The 22,515-nt window shown below is 36.0% G+C and overlaps 1 protein-coding gene across 4 annotated transcripts in view; it reads right to left on the bottom strand.

The window, feature by feature from the left end:
• Positions 1 to 216: 216 nt before the first annotated feature.
• RAB3IP (RAB3A interacting protein) overlaps positions 217 to 22,515 on the bottom strand; it is a 30,806-nt gene continuing 8,507 nt past the window's right edge. For 2 of the 4 annotated variants that reach the window (XM_087967995.1, XM_026667733.2), the window contains exons 2-12: positions 15,756 to 15,913; positions 12,602 to 12,877; positions 12,191 to 12,452; positions 8,539 to 8,634; positions 7,595 to 7,672; positions 6,452 to 6,655; positions 4,813 to 4,941; positions 4,093 to 4,205; positions 1,894 to 1,993; positions 1,728 to 1,797; positions 217 to 615 (exon numbers count right to left, since the gene is read on the bottom strand). In XM_087967995.1, the coding sequence (XP_087824121.1) occupies positions 533 to 615; positions 1,728 to 1,797; positions 1,894 to 1,993; positions 4,093 to 4,205; positions 4,813 to 4,941; positions 6,452 to 6,655; positions 7,595 to 7,672; positions 8,539 to 8,634; positions 12,191 to 12,452; positions 12,602 to 12,852 (1,386 nt within the window). In that variant the 5' untranslated portion in view covers positions 12,853 to 12,877; positions 15,756 to 15,913 and the 3' untranslated portion in view covers positions 217 to 532. The remainder of the gene's footprint in view (positions 616 to 1,727; positions 1,798 to 1,893; positions 1,994 to 4,092; positions 4,206 to 4,812; positions 4,942 to 6,451; positions 6,656 to 7,594; positions 7,673 to 8,538; positions 8,635 to 12,190; positions 12,453 to 12,601; positions 12,878 to 15,755; positions 15,914 to 22,515) is intronic. The other 2 variants (XM_087967996.1, XM_026667738.2) reach the window with 1 other exon arrangement.

Below are 22,515 nucleotides of genomic sequence, written 5' to 3'. Positions count from 1 at the left end.
TCACCTCCACATCTTATTGCAAACAATTTATTCTTAATGGAAATTCATGCTTCAGTATGAACATTTGCTATATATCCATGCTTGCACTAATTAATCACCATTTATCCAAAATCATTTCAGGCCCTTGGTTATTGGTTTTTGATAAAAAATAATCACTTTCTTTCATACATTTTACAAACTACACATTTTTTAAAAGAATGTTTCAGACCCAGGAAGTTCAGATTTAATCTTTTATTAAGATGAAATTTTATATTAAAAACTCTCTAGAACACACAAAAATGCACATAAATCTTGAGCAGTGTTTCACCTGAATTTCTCAGTCATAAGTTATAATCACAAGTATACCTGAAAATTATCTTTCCTTGCCAGCTTTAATCTCTTGTGTAAAATTATTCTGCTGAATTATAGAAGTATATAGTGCAATCTTGCACATAATCTTGGACCCATTTTAAAATAAATAGACATGGATATAGAACTGGCTCAAATGTATGTACAGTTATGGAAGTTCATGCAGGCACCAGAAATACTGAAGTTACAGCTCCTCCCTGTAATAGCCAAGTTTTGCCAGCGACATCTCTTTCCTCAGTTGCATTACTTCCCAAAACATCTGGTCCACTGTGCAAAAGAAAAGGAGATGTTGTGGAAAAAAATGCTTCTTTAAAATTTCCCAATGAACAAAGATATTTAGCAATGTTAAATCTGTGTTTTCAGATACTAAAAGCACTATTTAAATAGAATGCAGCTACTGAGAAGTGCTGATTGGAAAAAATAATAATGTATTTTATATTAAGAATAGCATTATGTTTAGCCACTTTTGATTACATACCTATCATTCAGTTCATCTTTCAAACTAATTCTAGATTTTGGGGTGAAATCTAATGATATGTCAATCTTTATCAACTGCACTATGTTAATTATATTTTTCCTGCCTTAAAACTATTTACTTACTTCTGTTTATATAAAATATTTCTTTACTTTAGGATCTTACATTTAGTTTTTTTTAAGATGCAAGGACTCAGATAAAAACATCTAAATTTCAAAATAACATTTTCCACTACCTTCTAATACTGTAGATCTTAAAGTTTGGTTAAACCATTAACAGAAAATTAGAATTCATAACTGTGCATACTGTGTATATAAAAAGTTATGACAGATTGCTTAACTGATGTTTACAGATTTAAGGATAAATATATCAAATCTCTTGCAACATTTTTATACAAAAATACTGACCATGCAAATAGTGCAGTGATGATGCTTACACCTTTAAAAATGTTTTATCAGTAGAAGATAAAATTGGTTTGCATGCTTGAACCTAACTTTTAAATAGTGTATGTAGTTTAATCCCCAAGGGCAATGCAGATATGGAATATTCACAAAAGGATGTAAAGAACTAAGAGAATAGGAAAACTGGTGTATATATCTCTGCCCAGTTTAGAAGAATGAAACACTGTTTTCTATTTTTCTTCTTCTACCCTCCCTTGAAACAGACAATCTGTCACAAAAATATGTGGATATATTTATATGAAACCCAGTGATTGTCTAGAAATTAGAAGCTTAATGACATATTGCCCCTTTGAAATTTGCACAGATGACTATTACAACTTCCCCAAGTTCTTGATTTATATAGCAAAAATACACTTCTGAAAATCTGCAACCTGCTGCAAAAACATAGCGGCCCTGCTAAGAAATACACAACTTTCTTACAGGAAGCCTCATTCTTAACTTACCATCCTGCTGCTTCACAAGCCCCTGCTGAATATATCGAATATATGTGAAGAAATTACATACTGATGTGATCTGTACAAAAGAAGGGAGATAAAGAATTAGAATTCCAGATGTTCAATTAAAACCTGATCCAAATCTACAAACCATGATTTAGAGCTCAACACTTACCCTGTATCTACAGAAAGGAGAAATATAATAGTAGTTTCCTGAATCCCCCAACTTGATCCGATGCTTGCAGGATTTACTTTGTCCACTGAGAGCACATTTCCTGTCAACAGAATGGAACAGTTTTAAAAGATGGGTTACGATTTAATTTACATGAATACTGAATTATAGTACAGTTTTTTTTTGCCAAAGAGCCTGTCATCTATTTTTATACCACTTTGACAGAAATTATTGCAAATTATGAACTGATGTGCTCAGTGTTTACAATAAAAACTTTACAATAGTAAAGCTGTTAAAACCACATAGGTAAATTTACAAATCCAGACAGAATTGCCATTTAAAAAAAAAAAAAATTAAAAAATCGTTGTGTGGGTTTTTTTTTTTGCCTGAAAGCATCTCAGACTTAAGATCCCTTCACTTTGTTGTGGTTTACCATCTCTATGAACCCCGTGGAGATAGTTTGATGCTCATCTCTTGCTAGCTACCTAATGATACCTAAAAAGTGCCACTTGAAGCAATACTTGAAGCAAGCTTCTGATGCAATGGGAAGGCCATGGGGGAAATGAGATCGGTGGAATGCCTGATCCTGAGGGGAAAAAAAGACTCCCTTATACCATAAAATGGGGGTATAGCCAAGATGGTGTGTAATTTGCAGGGGTGGAGATAAAAGAGCGAAAATGTAGAAAGCACAGTAAAATATGGAGACAGGAAGAATCACTCCTTGCTTTTTGAGCCAATTAACTGTCAGGTCTGCAGAGCCTGGGATATACAAGTACTGGAGCACATCAGATGCCTGGTAATACTGTAGTCCCAGGCAACTAGCAAAACTAAGAGGATAATAACTGTATATAAATGTGCTTTATAACTCCTGCATGTCACTGACATTATTTAATGCACATGGTAACAAAGTATTATTTTTGGAGATGAAGCATCAACATTTAAAGTAAAAAAGCTGCTGTACAAATATTAGAACATGTGCCAGTATTTTCATCTATTATTATTTTTATAGTTATTTGCCTTACAATAAAAGAACATGGATGCCACATAAAATATTAGAAAGTGAAATTAGATTCTAGAAAGTTGTTCTTTTCCATTACATAATTATTCTTAAACTTACAAAATATTTGTTCTCACAACCATAATCTCTAATTCAGCTTCAGGATCACCATCAGTAAATGTTACTACTGCTCCTGATTTTATTAAGAAATTAGACTTGGTTATTAATCTAAACCCCATAAACTAAGGTAGGATCTGAGATTGGGTAATAGTGATTCTCAGACTTACTTAGAGTTATAGCCCAATCTACCGTATTTTTTGGAGTATAAGATGCTCTGAAGTATAAGAGGTGCATAGCTTTTGGAGAGAAAAACAAGGGGGGGAAAATCTGCCTCCCAGCAAATTGCCTCCTTGAAGCAAAAAGCAAACAGCCTGGTCAGCTTCAGCACGGCCTGATTAGCACAAGCAGCTGATTGTCAGTTGGACTGGCCTCCTGACCATCAGCTGTTTCAGGCTGCAGGAATTGCCATAGCCTACTGCCACCTCCATTTTCCATCCATTCTGATCCCCGCCATCTGGAACAGGCTGAAAATGGGGTGTGCAGAGGCCAAAAACAGGGTGTGTGGAGGCTAAAAATGGGATGCGGAGGCCAAAAATGGGGCGCACAGATGTGGCAATAAGCAATGGCAATTCCTGCAGCCTGAAACAGTAGTCGGGAGGCTGGTGACAATCAGCTGCTTGTGCTAATCAGGCTGTGCTGAAGCTGAAACAGGCTGTTTGTTGTTTGCTGCAAGAAGGCAAAGTGCTGGGAGGCAGAGGCCAAAGGGTGGGGGCTGGCGGGTGGGCAGGGCTTCACCAACATTCGCTGTATAAGATGCACAGACATTTCCACACACTTTTGGGGGTGGAAAAAGTGTGTCTTATACTCCAAAAAATATAGTACTTTCTTTTCTTAATCTCTCTGATGGCACATCAACTGCCTTTGTCCTGGTAATACCTGCAGGGAACACAACCTTCCCTCTCTGTATAAAACAAAATGGAGATCCATGCCTTGCTAAGGAAGAAATAGGGCATCCTGTAGCTTTCCGTGCAACATTTATGGGGTTTTCTTTTTAGGGTAAATCTGCTAGTCATTTCTTTCTAGCTGCCAGAATGAAACCCAACAATATATTCCCAGTACCATAAGATTCTTAAATTACAACATACTTGGGTCCTCCACATTCAACCGCAGAAGCTTTTACAAATCGAACAGGCTGCAGACCAACAGGCTCAACACTTAATGTATTGTTTTCTACAGCTTCCAGGACAGCAGAGGCCAACTGAAATTAGACCACAAAGAGGTAAGTAATAGTTCTTCTAAGGTGTTTCCCAAGACTTGACAAAGAATGCTAGAAGCTCTTTCAGGATATATTATTAATTTATCTATGAGAAAGGAAGTGTATATCTTCAATTCTTTAAATCAATGTTTCTCAATCTTGGCTTTTTAAAGATGTATGGACATCAACGCACAGAATTCCTCACCAGCATGGCTCCCTGAGAATTCTGGGAGTTGAAGTCCATATACCTTCCAGTGGTCAAGTTTGAGAAAAACTGCTTTAGAAACACAGGAATGAAAACGTGATATATCCAACCACCATGGACTCCTTTGAAATCATTTACTGCTCAAAGGTTCAATATGCTGTTTTGAAACTCTCAGTAACAAATCTAGAGAAAACTTTTTTCTTGAAATAATATTTATGACCTTAACTGTAAAGTGGCCCAGAGCTACAGTATATGCAATACAAACAAAATCAATCCTACCTATAATTCTGTGGAAATACTTTGCAGATAAAAGAGGGAATTTCAAACTTAACTAAATATATCAAAGTATTTGGTGGTAATTGTTTTAAAGACCTTCTTTATCACTATATGTTTTCAAAGCATTACCTCACTTTTTGAGAAGGTTAAGCATGGAAAGATGTCTTCTTCATAGATTTTATTGAGAAACGGGCATGTCCTATCCATGGTAGGATCATCCTTCCAGGATCTGAATTCGTTGTACAGAGATATATCAGCCTAACATTGAAATAAAATAAGCAAATGAGAGCGCAACTCTTCATTCAAGAATCACACTATACCATAAACTATATTGTACCAAACGATAATCACAAATGATAGACATTACATAGCACTTGCACTTCAGTGATGTAAATCTGTGGACAGCAGAGCTTTGTTAAGAACTCTAAATCCACATTATTTGCAGATGCTTCATTCTTTCACTTAAATCAAGATAATTAACTCCATTGTACCAATGCATAACAACTTCAAGGCACTAAACTGCAGACTTCCCCAAACTGGGTATCCAGTTTAGCAATAGCCATATTGACTGGGAATTCTAAGAACTGAAGTCCACATATCTGAAGAATACCCAGAACAGAGAAAACTGATCTGAAGTGTTAGTTATTTGTCAACTTCTACCTTTGGCTTCTTAATATTTACATACATATATGCCATTGTTCATAGCATCAATCATTTTTTCTTTTTTTCTTTTTTGGATTTAAGAGATGTGCACTAATGTAAGCCAAAGTAGCACTGTACTAAAAAAGTTAACAATTTCTGGGACCACCAATATTTAAAGTTACATGGCAAATAAATTCTCAGTCCGCTACACATGCTCAGTAAATTTCTAATTGGCTGTTGAAAAAAAGGAATATAAAGTAAACTAGATGATTGAAAGGAATAAAATAGTGGATGGCATAATTGGCTGGCTGATGCAACAAATGGGAGACCTCCTGAACACAGTATATTGTTGAGATTCCCCCAGTTGCTATTAATTTAGTGCTTTTTAAAAAAGATTCTATTTCCTTTATATATTTTTCCTATCAGAATTAACTCCTAATTTCATCCCATAAAAACCTGACAACAACTAGCTTGTTTAATATAGGAAGAAGCCTCGTTAAGTCAATGAAACTAAATTACATTAAATGCACAGCTACAACTGCATCATTCAAACCACAGTCAGGAGATGTGGGGACGGATTAGTGTTTCTCCTCAATACAGCATTTCCTTTTATGTGGCTAAAACTGAAACAGGGAAAATCAGTTCTTATCAAAGATATGTTCCAGTCAAAATCCATTCATATGAATATAGTGACAGGTCTAACAAGTTGTGATTACAGATAGACTTTTCTTTAAAACAAAACATTCCAAGTCGCAAACATCATTACCGAAAAGTTTCAGTTGCATGTGGCAGGAGACGAGGGCTCAAATCATAAGCAAGTACTTTCTGTAAAAACACCCAATCATCATCCTCTTTAACAATCCCATCATCCCTTGTGGGTTGGAGTATGGGCAACTGAATAGAGTGTTTACTGCCTGGATGCCCTTCCTGTTTTATTCAGCAGATATATTCTCAGTGCACCCAGAGAAAGAAATCTTCTTCTATTTAGGATTGCACTCACAGCCTCCTGATTGTGAGGTGAGAGCTCAATCTCTAGGCCATCAGTCCTACTTATTGAGTAAAAACACCCAATAATCTTTGCAATCCCTGAGCCCCATATTTCACCAAACCGCAATTATTAAAATACCTCTTTGCAGTCCTTTACAATTGGCTGCATCATGTTAACTTCCTGGTTATTGACACCCATTGCACTACTTGTACTCTTATTCCTTGTGTGGCCTTTTCTGAAAGCCGTTTTTCCACTAGATTGAACCTCTTTTGTTGGTGAAGTTGGAGAAGTAGATAGCACTAATGCTTTCAGAGCTGCTACTTCAGCCTGAAGTACATCAATCTAAATATATATATCAAAAGAAAGAAGTATTAGAAACATGCCATGCTGTATCCTGCATAGTAAGATGAGATGCTATTGTTTTATTTATTTATTAATAACAAGAGAAGATATGGTCTGTTGCCCTTGGAGTTTTCATAAAAAGATGGATGTAAAGTATAACTTTCACAATTCATAGCCAATGTGATTGAAATAAAAAGAATTGCAACCCCAGGAAAATCAAGATTTCAGTGCATAGATAGGAAACTAGCAACAAGATTGATTTTGAGGGGGAACTAAAATCTGGTATCCTTTGAACTTCTGTATACATGTTATATTTATGTATAGCAGTAATAGAATTATGAGAAATTCTTTTAGTAGGGGACACACACACACGCGCACGCACATGTGTGTGTGTGTGTGTGTGTGTGTGTGTGTGTAGCCTGACATAGGGAATATAAAATATCTAATTAAAGATCGAAAGAAAGGGGAACTATAAAAGGGACACAGTTAAGGGCTATGCTAGTGATTTTTTTTGCCAGGATTTGCTTTAATTTCCTTATTTTTATCTTTTGCATTTTTATTCTAATGAAAACTGCAAGCCACTCACAGTGTTCAATTTGTATCCAAAAGCAGCATATAACTTGAGCAAATAAATAAACAGATTGATTACACTGGTTATTTCAGCAGTGAGCTAAATCTGAAAAGGTTCACCAACTTTGAAAACTGATTTAGCCCTTTATGCAAAATAATCAGCCAGAAAATAAGAACCCTATTCTCAAATGGTGTGAATAGAGTTTCTCACCAATTTCTCTTTAGATTGTTTTGAAATAGAATCAACGAAACTGATTTTTGAACTCAATACATATGAAATGCAGTTGGGAAATCACAAAAAAGAAGCATGCAGAGAGAGAAAGAGAAATTTTGTAAACACTGGCTATAACATCAAGAATTAGAACTTACTTTTCCTTGTGCTTCTTTCAACTGTTTTTCTGCTGTGGCCTGCTTTATATTAGCTTCTCTCACCATCTTATGAGCCTCCTATTGAAAACAAAGCTTATGTGGCATGATTACTTCACATAGACCTACACTATATATATAAAATAGGACCCAATATATTCATTTTTTAAATGTCTCTTTTATTTTACTTTTATAAGAAGCATTAGACAGAAATAAGATCTTTTTGGTGATTGCAATTGTGGTAACACAACTTCTGAAAATCTTATAGTTCACTGTTCAGGAATTTTACCCATGCCTTAAAATTACTGCAGACTAGCACAGTAATTGGAAAAAATGAATCTAAGCAAATTTAAACAGACACTGAGACTTGATTACCATTGAGAAACTAACTGTGAAAATACCATTCTAAAATCAAAAACATAAATTTGAATCTAACCTATGGGGGAAATTTTCTTCATTTTGAATATGCATCGTTCAGAAGCACGATTTCCCAAAATTTCTTTTGGGGGGGGGGGGGCAATTAAAGGTTTCATGAAATTAGCCATATCATTCCTAGAGTATACTATACCGGGGCAGGGAAACTTGGCTCTTCTATCACTCATGGACTTCAACTCCCAGAATTCCTCAGTGAGCCATAAAAGGTTCTCCATCCCTGGCCTACTGGTTTTTCAGTTGTGGGGGAAATCAATTTTTGACTTGAATGGGACTGTTTAATATACAAATGTATATTAATTATTATATATGTCATTATTGTATATGTCCTACATTTGTATATTAAACAGTCCCATTCAAGTCAAAAATTGATTTCCCCCACAACTGAAAAACCAGTAGGCCATGGATGGAGAACCTTTTATGGCTCACTCAGGAATTCTGGGAGTTGAAGTCCATGAGTGATAGAAGAGTCAAGTTTCCCTACCCCTGTACTATACCAAAGTCTTTTAACAAACCTCAAACAGGCTAGCAGTGAGTTCTTCCAGTTCCTGGCCAAGCTGATCACGTACTTTGGACAGCCTTTCACATTCTTCATCTTTTAGTTTCAGTTCCTGTGGAGAAAAATGTTATTCTGACAGTCATAACTGACATTTTAACTTGCAAACTCAAAAAAAAAAATGGAAGTAGGTTCATGTTATATGTAGCTAGATAGCCATGTGCATTTCATTCAGGGACCTGGCTTTTTTGATAACTAATCAAAATGCATAGAATCCATTTTTAATATAAAATAACACAAAGTCAACAGGAGATGAAAGCTCCATCTTCTTTACTCCTTTATTTGCACTACTCTCTTGGACTCACATTATAAGTGGGAGAGTTTAAGAAGCAGGCTACTGACTTAAGAAGCATAGTTCAATATCATATTGAGATTATTAACTATGTCTTTCTAAAGTTATATTAACATAAATGTTAAAATCTGAAACCAAAATAAAGCAATAATAACAAAAGCAAATCATGGTAAGATAAATTGCTTGTATCAATCAAAAGAAGAAATTTACTTTCCCTCACTTTTAAAATATTCTTGTATGGGTCAAATAAACCTGAAATGATATTTTATGATGAATAAATTACATTTTTAAATCATAAGCAGTGTGTTTCATTTTTTTAACCACCTGGACCACTGATTTTCCAAAACTGAAAATTCCAATTCTTCTTTCCACAGATCAATGTATAACTAATAGTTTAATTTCACATTTTAATACTTTGTAAAATTAAATGGTAGGTTTTCATGCAAGGAAAGCATTTCTTAAAGAAGTCAGTATTGTAGATACTCAGTGACTGCTAACTATTCAGTTAGGAGATATTTCAGCTATATATATTAAACTATACTTGCTGTATATTCAGCAAGCGTATACTGAAGGAAACTACAATTCAAAAAGTAATATCTCACAATTGTTAAAATCACCATTAAAAATCAACTGCATTTATCCTTTTTTAGTCCAAGTATTCCAATGAATATTTCATTAGTGAAATATTTTCCTGCTATTTTCAATTTTCAGTTATACTATGTCAAGTTCTTTTGTGATTTGCCTTGAACAATATCACACGAGCAGCAAGTTCCAGAAATTTAGAGAGGCCTTTTCCCAAATTATATTTAGATTCTAAGGACTGAACCCTAATGTCCTGCTTACAAAATATTTACTGAATACCTGAATAACAACTCTTTCCCACAGCCAAAAATTCAAGAAATCTTAAGAGCGATGATAAACAGCTATAGTGGCTGAACAAAAAATGAAAACACAATGAACCCAGGGATATAAAGATATAACATGACCTCAATAAGATCCCTGGTCCACATTATGTGGCAGCTAACATAGTGTCCACAAGTTGAAAGTGCAATTGTCACATTCCTTTTTTTTTTTTTTTTTTGCCTGTAATTAAAGGCATTTTTCTGAACTGGTGAGAGAATTAAATCTGTGGAACTTGCACATATGTAGACACAAACTATATTTCATGAAACCATATATCTTCTATATTTGTAGCCAAATCAGAATACAAAAACTGGTTAACTAAAAAGAAATGTCTATTTAAGCCCCAAAGTGTTAACCGTTACACTTTAACAAGTATTAAAGATAATGTACAGCACTAGGGGGCAGTAAATATTAAGAAAAGTAAAGGGCAATGGCTGCAAGATCCCAGAACAGAAAGGATCTCTCCCTCTGTAGGTGAACATCAAGCTTCTAGAATCAGTACTGCAGCATGCAACTGCTCAGCATTTCTGTATCAGTCTCTAAAGTATCTTATTTTGGTATTGGCATTTTATGAAAAATGTTTTAATAGCAATATACATTTTAATAGTAATTTTATTAAAGTTTACAATTACAAACAAAGCTAATACAAACTAAAAAAATGTAACAGTAAAATGAAATAAATTAAAAAGTGCAAAAAAGGGGAAAAATCACATTGAAGAAAAAAAGATAGATAAAAAATTTCTCCCTTCATCATGACAAGTACAACTTCAGTAGCTTCTCCTCTTCTCTAATGGTGCAACATAAGCACTCTTATTGTCTCATCTTTTATTTATAAATAGATTTTCATCATATAATTCTAGCCAACAAAGGTCCATTAAGACTTACCATAAATAATGAGCTACATTCCTATATTTCTGTCCTTTATTTAACACAGTACCTTATCAAGTTCCCTAAAAATACAACAAAGGGTATCTTCTTCATCTATCTTATGTCTTATTTATAAACAAATTTTGAAGCCTCATCATTCAGCCCTGATCGCCAAAAATCCATTAAGAGTACCAAAAACATGTACAATTCTAACCTTAATCAGATAACCCCAATGTATGTTCCTTTATTTTACTTTTAATGATCTTAATCTTTATTCCCTTTGAATAGATTCCTTGATTTCTTTCAAAAAAAAATGTGTTTCCTCTGACATTTTTTTTCTAAATCCAAACTAAAAATCATATACAAGTCACTTTTCTTGTTCGTTATTTCTTTTAAGTATTAAGACACCAGCTGGTTTCTTTTATCTATATTCATTTAAAAATATTTAAAATTATTGTAATGTCATTTTTAAATCCACATTCAAATCAGTCTCGGTCTTGTAATAAGTCTTAAAAATAACTTCTGATTAGTGTATTAATCCCAAATATCCATAAATTCAAATTATTCAGAATAATTTGAACCTTTAGTTATAGCATTTTAATTCTTTCTGGTTCCATGTTTTAATTTTCAACGTCCCATCATATAATATTCTGATAAACAGCATTTTCCCACAAGAATATTTCTTATATTTAATTTTAAAAGGTTTATTTTTTTCCTAAACTACATTTTCCCACAGGACAGATTCTTATAATTTCTTAAAATCTTATTTCAAATTCTGTCTCCTTAGTCCATCTGTGACAATCAAAAAACAATGTTGTAATCACTTTTTTTTCTTATTCCAAAATAGTTTCCAAAGCCTTTAAATTTTATAAAACTTATTTCACTAAGGATTGAAGAAAACTTACCTGATACATTGCAACTTGCCGGGTTCTTAATATCCAACTTAGCAAGTTCTTAATATCCAAAAAGCAATTACTACGTGATTAAAGGTGATTAAAAGGGAAGTCTGCAAACCCAGTGTCCTTCTGAAGTCTCAAAGCCATGGCTTAGGCAAAGATGGAGATTTTCTCAGCTCTCAGAGTTTTAAGTCCCAGGAGACGACTGTTTTACACAGTGGTCTCCCGTGGGGAACTACTGTATGTCTTCATGTCTGGACTTCATGTGGGCAATCCTGATTTCTATCCTTGTCTGGAGAGGAATAACAAGAAGCCTGCTCGTTTGATGACTTCTCAGTCCACCATAGTTGAGAACTCTGCTCACTGTAGGGACATCTTTAAATTCATCATAGCTTCCCCAGACCTCCACAGTGTAACATTGTTTTTCAATAAACAGTGACATGGCTAGGAAGCTATCTAAAAGGCAGTGTAATATTTTGTTGATATATAATGAAAGGTATAGTTAGGGGAAAGGGGACACAAAAGTTAGAAAATAAAGACAAATAAAGAATTGCAAGGATTTGAAATGTTTTATCTCAACACCAATATTGTGCCCTTACACAGAAATAGCATTATATGTATATATGTATATGTATTATATGTATTATTCTTACCCGTTGAGCTTTAGCAAGTTCTTCTTTCAGTCTCTCGTAGCCTTTCTCTCTAACTTCCAATACCGATGGGCTTCGCAGACGAGACAGACTATCTGTGCTTAGCCCAAAAATATCATCTCTTCCTTCAGAAAAGTCTGTTACTGTTGCACCCTGCAAAAATTCTCTCTCTTCGCTACAGTTGTCCTTCCTGGAATGATCATGTTTGGACAACCCTCCATAGCTTCCTGAGGTAGAACACGGTACAGTTTCTGTGACATTGATGCTGTAAGGAAAGAGTGTATTTTTACAAAATAATACATTACACATTGACTACATTTTTTTAAAAAAGACTCAAGGATACTCACAGATAATACAAAGTGATTAATTACACAACCTGTGTAATAATCAATAGAAGTTTTTTTTACAACCAACCTGATACCTAGTGTTTCTGCACAATTTAGGTGCCTGGCAGATGAGTAGACAGGTTGTGTAGGAAGATCAGTCACATTCAGAGCACTTGGTTGAATAGGTAAGGAGCACACAGCTGAAGGATGAAGCCGGTAAATAATTGTAGGTGAGGCAGGTTCTTCAGAAGTTTTAGATTCGTGCACTTCTGAAAGATCTGGAGTTGTGGGGGAAGCTAGATTCACTTCATGAAAACCTTCTAAAGTGTCATTTGCCATGATAAAAAAATCATCATATGAAGATCTAAAAACAAACAAACCCTGGAATTATTGGACTGTTACCAATCCCTGAATTACATACAAATAGATGGTGAATCAACTTATTCAAAAATGCATATTAAACATTTTTTGTTGGCAATTTTAAGGAAGCAATGTACATATGAACACACATACATATTTGGATCCCAAAATTATGTCTCCATAAAGAGAATAAAGGAGATTATTTATAACATTTTTCCTTCTGTTTGCCAAGTTGTATTCTAAATCATTTCAAAAAAATCTCAATATTTGAGAGAGAGGAAGGCATGGGGATTTATTTGCTCATAAAAATAAATTCAAATTCAAACCACACATATTATGTTTTCAATTAAGGTTGGGATCAAAAGCCCTTCTTTCACAATTCACACCTCTTAAATAAGATCAGTAATGGTTATCCTTTATTTTACAAACTTCCCTAAATTCTGTCATGCTATTTCCCATATTCATATTGGCATTTCAATGTGTTCATAAAGGTATCAAAAAGTTCAGATCAGTTACCGATATTTAAGTGACACATACAATTTTTACAGAACATCTATAAAAAGTTAAATAAAAGGTAGAATAGACTTAAGAAGGAAAAAATTAAAGTTTAGCTTGCTTCCTGATTTCTGCGGGAGGATGCAAAGGAGTATATTCATCTTTAGAGATTTCAGTTATTTATTTTACACCCTGAGTTGCTTTAATAGTGAGATAGGTGACATATAAATTTAATAAATACTGTACATATAAAACAGATTATTGATTTATATTACCTTTAATAATTTAAGATTAATGAGAGATTACTTAAAATTATATTTTAACCTTTTGTTTTCTAGGCACTGTGTACCAGAATTACCTAAATCAAAAGTCTCCATCTTTTAGAATTTTAAGACTGTGTCATGAGCATTGTTGCAAAATGCTTTCTATGGAGACCCGCACAATCTCAAAGTCACAGCAGTTAGGGACTAACACATCTCAAAGCACAAATATCAGAACAGAGCCTCCCAAATCTATTCACTTATCACCATAGCTTACTCTGAGCTTTCTAGGCAAATGAATACTTCTGAGCACAATACGCGCTCAAATCATCCTTCGTGTTTATGTTCTAAACTAATAGGGCATCGCATGTTTGAAATAAAGACAATGTTGACCCTCGGAATTATATTTTTTAAGTATCCTTCCTTGGAAAAATGTAAAATAGAATAAAAACTTTAGATGTTGCCAAGGAAGGTACTTATGAGCACAATGGTGACATACTTGTTACTCCATGTCTAGTACAGCTGATCCCCACTTGTTCCTAAATCTTACATTCTCAATTTCACATTTTTCTCCAATTCTTCAGTCCCACTCAAAAGTACACAAAAATTATAATCCATCTAACAGCAGGAGCAAGTGACTAGACAATTTATTTTAATAAAGTTATTTTAAAAGAGTAGAGATTAGGCAACAGAGTGCTTGTGGACATCTTTCCCTTGATACCTAGATATTGCTCCAAGTGGATTTTTGTTTTACAAACTCATGTAATTAACGAAAGAGTGGCTGGTATTATATTTATTTATGAGAATGCCTCTGAACCAGTGGTGGGATTCAAATTTTTTTACTACCAGTTCTGTGGGCGTGGCTTGGTGGTCATGTGACTGGGTGGGCATGGCCAACTTCAGCAAGATGGTACGGCACCTTGCTGTGACATCAAGTTGGCTACGCCCACTCAGTCACATGACTGATGCTGCAGAGACAGGGTGATTTCCTACATGCCTTCCCCCTGCCCGCCCTTGGACTGAAAAAAAAAAAAGCCCAACTAAAGATCACGACTGCCTGCTGAGTCTGCCTGCTCTCCTCCTTCTCTACCTGTTTGTTCTGTATGGCTGAGGAGGAGGAGAGCAGCCAGCCGGTTGGGGAGGCTTCTTCTTGCGCTGCAAAGAGGTGGCTGGAAGCGACTCTTTTTCAGCCTCCAGCCACCTCTTTTGGCACAAGAAACCTCCCCAACCGGTTCTCCAATGGGCTGGCGCATGTTGTGCTTTTTTCGGTGGGGCTGGAGAACATGCGGCAGTTGCAGGCTTCTTGAAGCAAAAATTACTGATCTCCGGCTTCGCTCCACTTCTCCAACTGTCCGGCGCCGCCCTGTTCTATGGGCTATCTACTCGGACTTGCCAGGCCCAGCACATAGAACAGGACGTGCTTTTTTGGGTGGGGCTGGTCTCCAGCCACACTGAAAAAAGCACGCAGCAGCTGCAGGCATCTTGCGACAAGGGGAGAAGCCCCGGAACATCCGCCCACCCACCTGCTGACTGGCTGGGCTGCGTTGGAAGAGGTGCATCCACCAGGAGAAGGAAGAGGGTGGGCAGGTGGGTGGCTGTCCCAGAACTGCTGCACATGCGGACTGCATGTGTAGTGGCTACACACACAGTGCACACGTGCAGCAGCCCCGGGACACCCACCTGAGCTGTGCCGCAGCCGCCATGTGGTAGGGAAAGCAAGGAGCGACTGGGCAAGTGAGTGACCGGGCGATTGGGTCGGGGGCATGGCCAGCCAGTGGTCGTCACCGGTTCAGCAACCCATGCCAAATCACCGCTACTGGTTCATCTGAACCAGTGAGAACTGGTTGAATACCACCTCTGCTCTCAACCATAAATAGGCATAAATAATAGACAAAATATTATTCAAAATGCTGCAAAGTTATCTCATCATAGTGACTTTGGGTAAAAAGATGTTTTCCAAAATGCATAAAAATCTTTTTGGAATAGGTAAACCCCAAACATGGCATGTAGTGAGTTTGCCCATGTTTTCAAAATTTCAAATATGCTCTCATTCCAAAAAGTTTCTCAACCCTAATTGGGGAACTAGACAAGATGAAGCCAGATAAAAGGTAGAAAATGGGACCATACAGCAATCATTATATAGGGTATTATTTTCAGAAGCCAGTGGCTAAATCCTAGGATCTGTGAAGAATCACCAATCCTCTTCCTTGTTAAGGTAAATTCTTAGAAGATTCCAAGATAGGCTTTGATCAAACAATTCTCCATAAGCATTGAGATGAACAGATCTGTAAAAAGATAGAAATAGAATTATGTTAAGATTATGTTTTAAATCAAGCCCAAGATGACCATTGCTGTAAAACACATGAAATATAATTTTTCTATTCATGGAGATGTCTCATTTTTTTTGTTTCACACATATTCCTGATTCCTGTAGAGAATTTATGGGAATCAATCGTATTAGATGAACCTGATGAAGTACTAGCTGATATTTTCTTCAGCTATTATAAAAAATAACAGCAATAGTCAATATAGTACTTATTTCTACACATGTGGCAAACCTGCGCTGTGAGATAATCTTGGGTTAAACTTTTTGAATATTCAAAATTGGATATTCAATGTTCTTTCCATTTGATCTTGCTCAGTCAAGGTGATATTAAATTCCTTAGAGAAAATATCACCTTTTTCAGCTGTATTATTTTTAATGCAAAACACAAACCTGAAATTCCTGGCATTTTCTTGAAAAACTTGATATAGCCATGATAACGGTGATCAAAGTTTGGTGCTGCACTTCTGAGCCTTAGTTTTATACAGTGTAATCCAACCCCTTCCAGCATTCAGGCCCAAGAGTGTTAGCTGCTACCCTTCCCAGCAATCTGCAATACCACACTACTATCATAGCTATGGAAGCACAGTCAACAACGCTGAAAAGGATGGAAACAAATTATGTAAACAATGTACAGATTTAATGCTTCTAGAGCAGGGGGGGGCAAACTACGGCCCGCGGGCCACATCCGGCCCGTTGGTCTTTTTAATCCGGCCCGCCGAAGATTGGTACAGAATTAAGGTTTGATGTGAATGATTGAATGATTGCATTCATTTGATTTTGACTTGTAATGACAGACATTTTGACACCAGGTGGCGGCCCGTCTGTCCAATTTTAAAAGTCAATGAGGCCCCCAAGCCAAAATGTTTGCCCGCCCCTGTTCTAGAGACATGTTGGAAATCAACATTAATACATGTGTAATGGCTGTGGGTTTTTCTCATAAATCAACTGACAGCAAAAATAAACCATGAAGCTGGAAGGAAGAACAATCTAAAATGATTAAAAGAGGATGGTTTAAAAGGGTGGGGATGATTTCATTCTAGGAAAGGCATCTTTTTAAGATGTTTACTTTATCTCCAAGTTTAGGGTTTGGATGCAGTGCTGGAATTCAGTTAATCAGAAATGTAAGTGAAAGTACTGTATCTCTTCCTAGGTACTATGAGATACAGGTAATCCTTGACTTATAGCAGTTCATTTAGTGACCAAAGTTACGGCACTGAAAAACGTAACTTATTACCAGTTTTCACACTTATGACCACTGCAGCATCCCCATGGCCACGTGATCAAAATTTGGATGCTTGGCAACTGAATCATATTTATGACTATTGCAGTATCCCGGAGTCATTTGATCACTTTTTGTGACCTGACAAGTAAAGTCAGTGGGGAAGCCAGACTACTTAACAACCTTTTTACTAACTTAACAACTGCAGTGATTCATTTAAAAACTGTGACAAGAAAGGTTGTAAAATGGGGCATTAACAAATGTCTCGCTTAGCAATAGAAATTTTGGGGTCAATTGAGGTCAAGGACTACCTGTAAAAAATAGTCCATAAAAAAAGTTCAACATCCCCTAACTTTTATATTTGGGATTGACTACAGCACTCATTCTCTGAAGATTAACATAGCCTTTTTCTGGATAAAATTCTACTAGCGCTCAAGTTCTCTATTAGACTAAATATTATGTTTAAATGTCAAGAGTATAAAGAACCAATTCTGTATTCATTTTGCTGGTTGGAGAGCAAAAATAAATGAACCAAATGAGTCCACTAAAAAGAAGTTATGAATACAAAAAGCTTTGGATTAATCGCCAGTTAAGAAGCATTAAAAAGGTACTATGGGTATTATACTTGCCAAGCACTATTTTTCAATAATAAGTAACTCAAGGACAATCATGCAGAATTAAACAAAGACTCAAAACTATTTCAGAAAACAACCACCATTTAACCCTTTTTCAGAATATGATGGCAGGAAATAAATTTACATGCTGGAATATTTCTCCAAACAAGATCAGGACAGAATTTACATAGGTATTTATGAATAAAACATTTTGTAATGAAAGTGCAGGCAAACACATATCCCCACAACTTTAAACAAACTAAGGAAAAATAAGTTATACTTTTATTTGCGGACTAAAATATAATTAAAAATGTGTCTGTAATCTAAATCAGTGATCCAACCTTTTTATGCGCGGCCCGGTACCGGCATCGCTGGGCGCCGCGGCCAGATGCACCCAGGCATCAGCTGGGCGCCGCCATCTTTTTTGATGAAAAGGTCACCGGAAGCACTTTTTCATCCAAAAGATGGCGGCATGCGCACCTTTTCGGTGGCTTTCACGGGTAGAAATGGCTTTCTGCGGAAAGAGCTCACACCCGAGCACTAACGCCGCATCTTTTGATGAAAGAAGTGCTTCGATAACTTTCTACGATAAAGCTCTACGGAAGCTTTCGTAAAAGATGGCGTATAAGACCATTATACTTTTATTTATAAAATATAATTAAAAATGTGTCTGTAATCTAAATGATATGTAACATACATTAAATAGATACTTTTAGATTTTTTATATCTATAAATTATAATTACAAACCTACAATCCCTATTTTTCCCTACAGTGCATACTTTTCAGCATTTATATCTTGATAAAGTCTATTCCAGAATCGTATATGGTTTTTTGTTTGTTTCCTAGCTGCCTACTTACCACTGCAGAATGTAATATCCTCCAGAAAAGTCTCAACTACAACTTAAACCAATGTTGGCAACTTTAAGATTCAACTTCTAGAATTCCTCAACCGATCATTTCATTCTATGTCATATAGCCAGAAGTAGCAAAAACAAAAACAAAAAAAACATAGCAACAGTACTACAGTACACAACACATCCAACCTGACCAAATACACTAAGTTTGTAATTCCCAGAACCATGGACTTCATCAACTTCTACCTCATTACCTATATTCAGTTTGATGGATAAATATACCAAAACATGAATTCATGGGATCACCATTCTGAGGACTCATAGCAACAACTGTGGTGTGATGCCTAGATAGTACTCCCATACATACAGCCAAAAGTATGAATCTGCTATGTAAACACCTTTATCACAATAAAAAATATGAAACAATCAACATCTTCAAAGGGATAACATTCACAAAGAAAAAAGGAAACTTACTAACCTTCTCAAAAATCCTCATCCACGGAGAAAATGATGGCCAATTAGAAATGCAAGTCTGTAAACACTGCTATAGTATCATGGCAAAATGTGGAAATTTGTTTTTAACTGTTGAAACGTTGAATAAACAATTTTTTTAAAAAAAGAAAAAGAAATGCAAGTCTTTTTTTAAAAAAGCCATACTAACTAAATGCTATATTATCAAAGTAACAACCCAATCTCTCACAACAGGAGCTATGTAAGAATATTATCAGATAAGTACAAGTGCACTGCAGCACCTCAGAACACAACAAAAAGGGAGCAGACTGCCTCTATAACATCTTCCAATAAAATGGGGAACCATGCAATTTTAGCAAAAAGTGCCTGACCACTCAACCCATTACAGCTTGGTCAATACAAGTTATGAAAAGAGTAACGCTGCATACATCAAAAACATGTCAGAAGTCATCAGACTATTACAACTACACTGCATCATTACACACAAACTAAAGTCATCCAAAACATCTTAAGTAAATCAAAACACCAAGTAGCCCAAGAAGGAAAAAAGGATTTACAGAAGTTTGGTGCTCAGATAAATCAGCTAAACACATAGAGATAAATTATATTTGAACACCATTCAAAAGTGACAAGAAAAAAGCCAAGAAACAAAAAGACCAAAGCACATTCTCTGCAGCAACCAACACCTAGATAAGCAAGGATTAACACCAAACAAACAGTCAAGCAGAAACTAATACACCAACCAAGGAGAAAGTCACATCCTCACCAAAACTGGCATGGCACGTGATTGTATATAAACAGGGAGATAGCCCCAAACTCACTAGCACTGATATTTTATCTAGTCAGTAATGTCACTAAGGTGCTTTTTTTCAAGAGGCAACTAGACTTTCGGGTGTGTGTGTGTGTGTTAAAGATGTTTCACTTCTCATGTTTTCGCTTCAGAGCTGAAGAAGCTTCTTGGATAAGAAGCGAAACAACTTCAAAGAAAAACCAGTTACCTCTTGGGGGAAAAACACCTTTTTGGACATTACCGACTAGATAAAATATCAGTGCTAGTAAGTTTGGGGTTTGCTCCCTGCTTATATACAATTACTTGCTGTGCCAGTTTTGGTGGGGATGGGATTTTCTTCTTGATTAGAAAAAAATGAAAAAAGCACCTTTGGGACAACCATGACCTGGAGCAGGGGTCGCCAACCTTTTGGACCTCAGGGACCACCAAACTCATAATTTTAAATCCCAGAGACCACTAACCGGTTCTGTGGGCATGGCCTAATTTGTGGGTGTGGCTTGGTGGTCATGTGACTGGCTGGGCATGGCTTGTATGTAAATATTATAAATATATAAATATTGATTTTTTTTAATTAAAAAAAGAGCAACTTTTATCCAAAATCAGGCAAAGCAGGCAGGCAGATTGAGTTGCTCACAGAATCACAGATTCATTCAGAAATCTATCCATCTGCCATTGGCTAGCTCAGTCTGTCACATAAAATTTGCTTGCAAGCAAACTCACAAAATTAACTCACAACACACCATGTATGTAAATATTGAATTTTTTATTTTAAAAAAGCAACTTTTACCCAAAATCAGGCAAAGCAGGCAGGCAAATGGAGTTGCCCACAGAATCATTCAGTGATCTATCTATCTGCCATTGGCTAGCTCAGTCTCTCAAATTTGCTTGCCGTGAGTCTGCACTGAATAACAGAACCTTCAGTCCTAAGGGAGGTTCGGCTGTGATTAAAAGCAGAGTCAAAGATCTAAAGACTAGCTAGAAAGCAAGAAATCCAACCATTTCCTGCTTCCTAGCTAATCTAAATCTCATGGCACAGCCAAACAGATGATGGTTGGAAAAAGGAAAAATAGCAATTTTAGCAGTCAAGTTAAGGAGTGAGTGGGCGGTGGGCCATGTGGACAGTGCAGCCTTGTGTTTCTGTGCAGCCTGAATTAATTGCTTGGGGGGGGGGGGTGCTCTGGGGGTGAGATTTCTCTGCAGCCCACCAAAATTTTCCCCAGTTGGCGACCATTGATCTGCATGACTGAGAATGTTCACAGACATCTAGTCAGTAATGAAATATTTGCAAGCAACCAAATTCAGAAAGCACCAAAGACTCCATTGTTTATTTCCAATCAATTATTCCACATCTGCCTCTGCCTGAATTTTTTTTCTCTACAGAATGTTGGAGAAAAAACATAACCTAATATTAGATGCATTTAATTAAACCTAGTATTTTTGCATCTGGTAATACTTCTGTTCAGACTTGGCATAAGCAAATATCTTTGGGAATCAGCAGGGCTTACCATTAATTCCTCCCACAAAGAAAGCCCTCTACAAATTAGTGATTTGATTTATTTAACTGCTCTTCTTCCTATAATGTTATTCTAGTATTTATTCAATGACAGTGCACAGCTACCAAGAGTCTTTGGAATAGTTACATGCCTGTTGATGCAAGCATCCACAGAATCCAGTGGTTTCACCAGAAAAGGTTAACATCGTAAAATCATGATGTAAGTAAGCACCATCCCTCATATACCTGTAATGTCACAGTACATGTACAGCAGTAACAGTGTGGTGCTCAATTTGGGCTTTGCCCTCCCTTCCCCCACTTCTTCAGATGCACCTGCCTTTCACTTCACTGCATTTTTTCCAAATAGATCAGATAAATTATGCAGAGATTCCAGCTCATGTTTACTTTGGAACTAAATTAGAAAGTAAAGTCTTCATCAATTGAAGGTTAACTCCTGGTGATTATTTAGGTACATCCATGTTGTTTTCTTCGCAACAGTATGGAAACGATCACTGCCTCTTTTGTGGTATTAAGAGCAAAAGTATTAACATATGAACAATTTTAAGCATAACCTACAGAACATAAATCCACAAGTCTCTCCAAAGATCTGTTTATTATTTACATAATTCAAAATTAAGATACATTTTAAAAACCTATACTGTACAACCTTCCATATGCATGGGGTATAAGAGTATGTATTTATAAGATTTATAAACTACCTCACTGAAAAGGCTCCAGGCAGTAAATAACTTTTCTGTACTTTTCTCTTTCTATAAATAATTATTATTATTCAGCTCTTAGATCAGAATGCAACCAGATACAGCAATAAAAAGCATGAAAACAGTCATGACTGAAACTTAAGTCCATTTATTCATCTCAGTTCTTACAGATATACAGTATTCAAACAGGATCTGTGGCTGAATAGCAGAATTTTGCAATAATATATATCACCTTAGAGACTCTTGTCCAGTAAATATATAAAATTCATCAAGGTGACATAAGTTTTTTCAATCTTAGTAAAGACTGAATTAAGAACAAAACTTATATCATAAGAGAGTGCATCCAATATGCCAACCTACTCTGCTTCACATTGGTTTAACTTTTGGAAGCTGAAGAGCTA

The sequence above is a fragment of the Notechis scutatus genome, chromosome 6 (assembly GCF_049901735.1).
Source record: "Notechis scutatus isolate UNSWTSFEM ecotype Mainland chromosome 6, rNotScu1.2, whole genome shotgun sequence".
Lineage (NCBI taxonomy): Eukaryota > Metazoa > Chordata > Lepidosauria > Squamata > Elapidae > Notechis > Notechis scutatus.
This window is presented reverse-complemented; position numbering and strand designations above follow the sequence as displayed.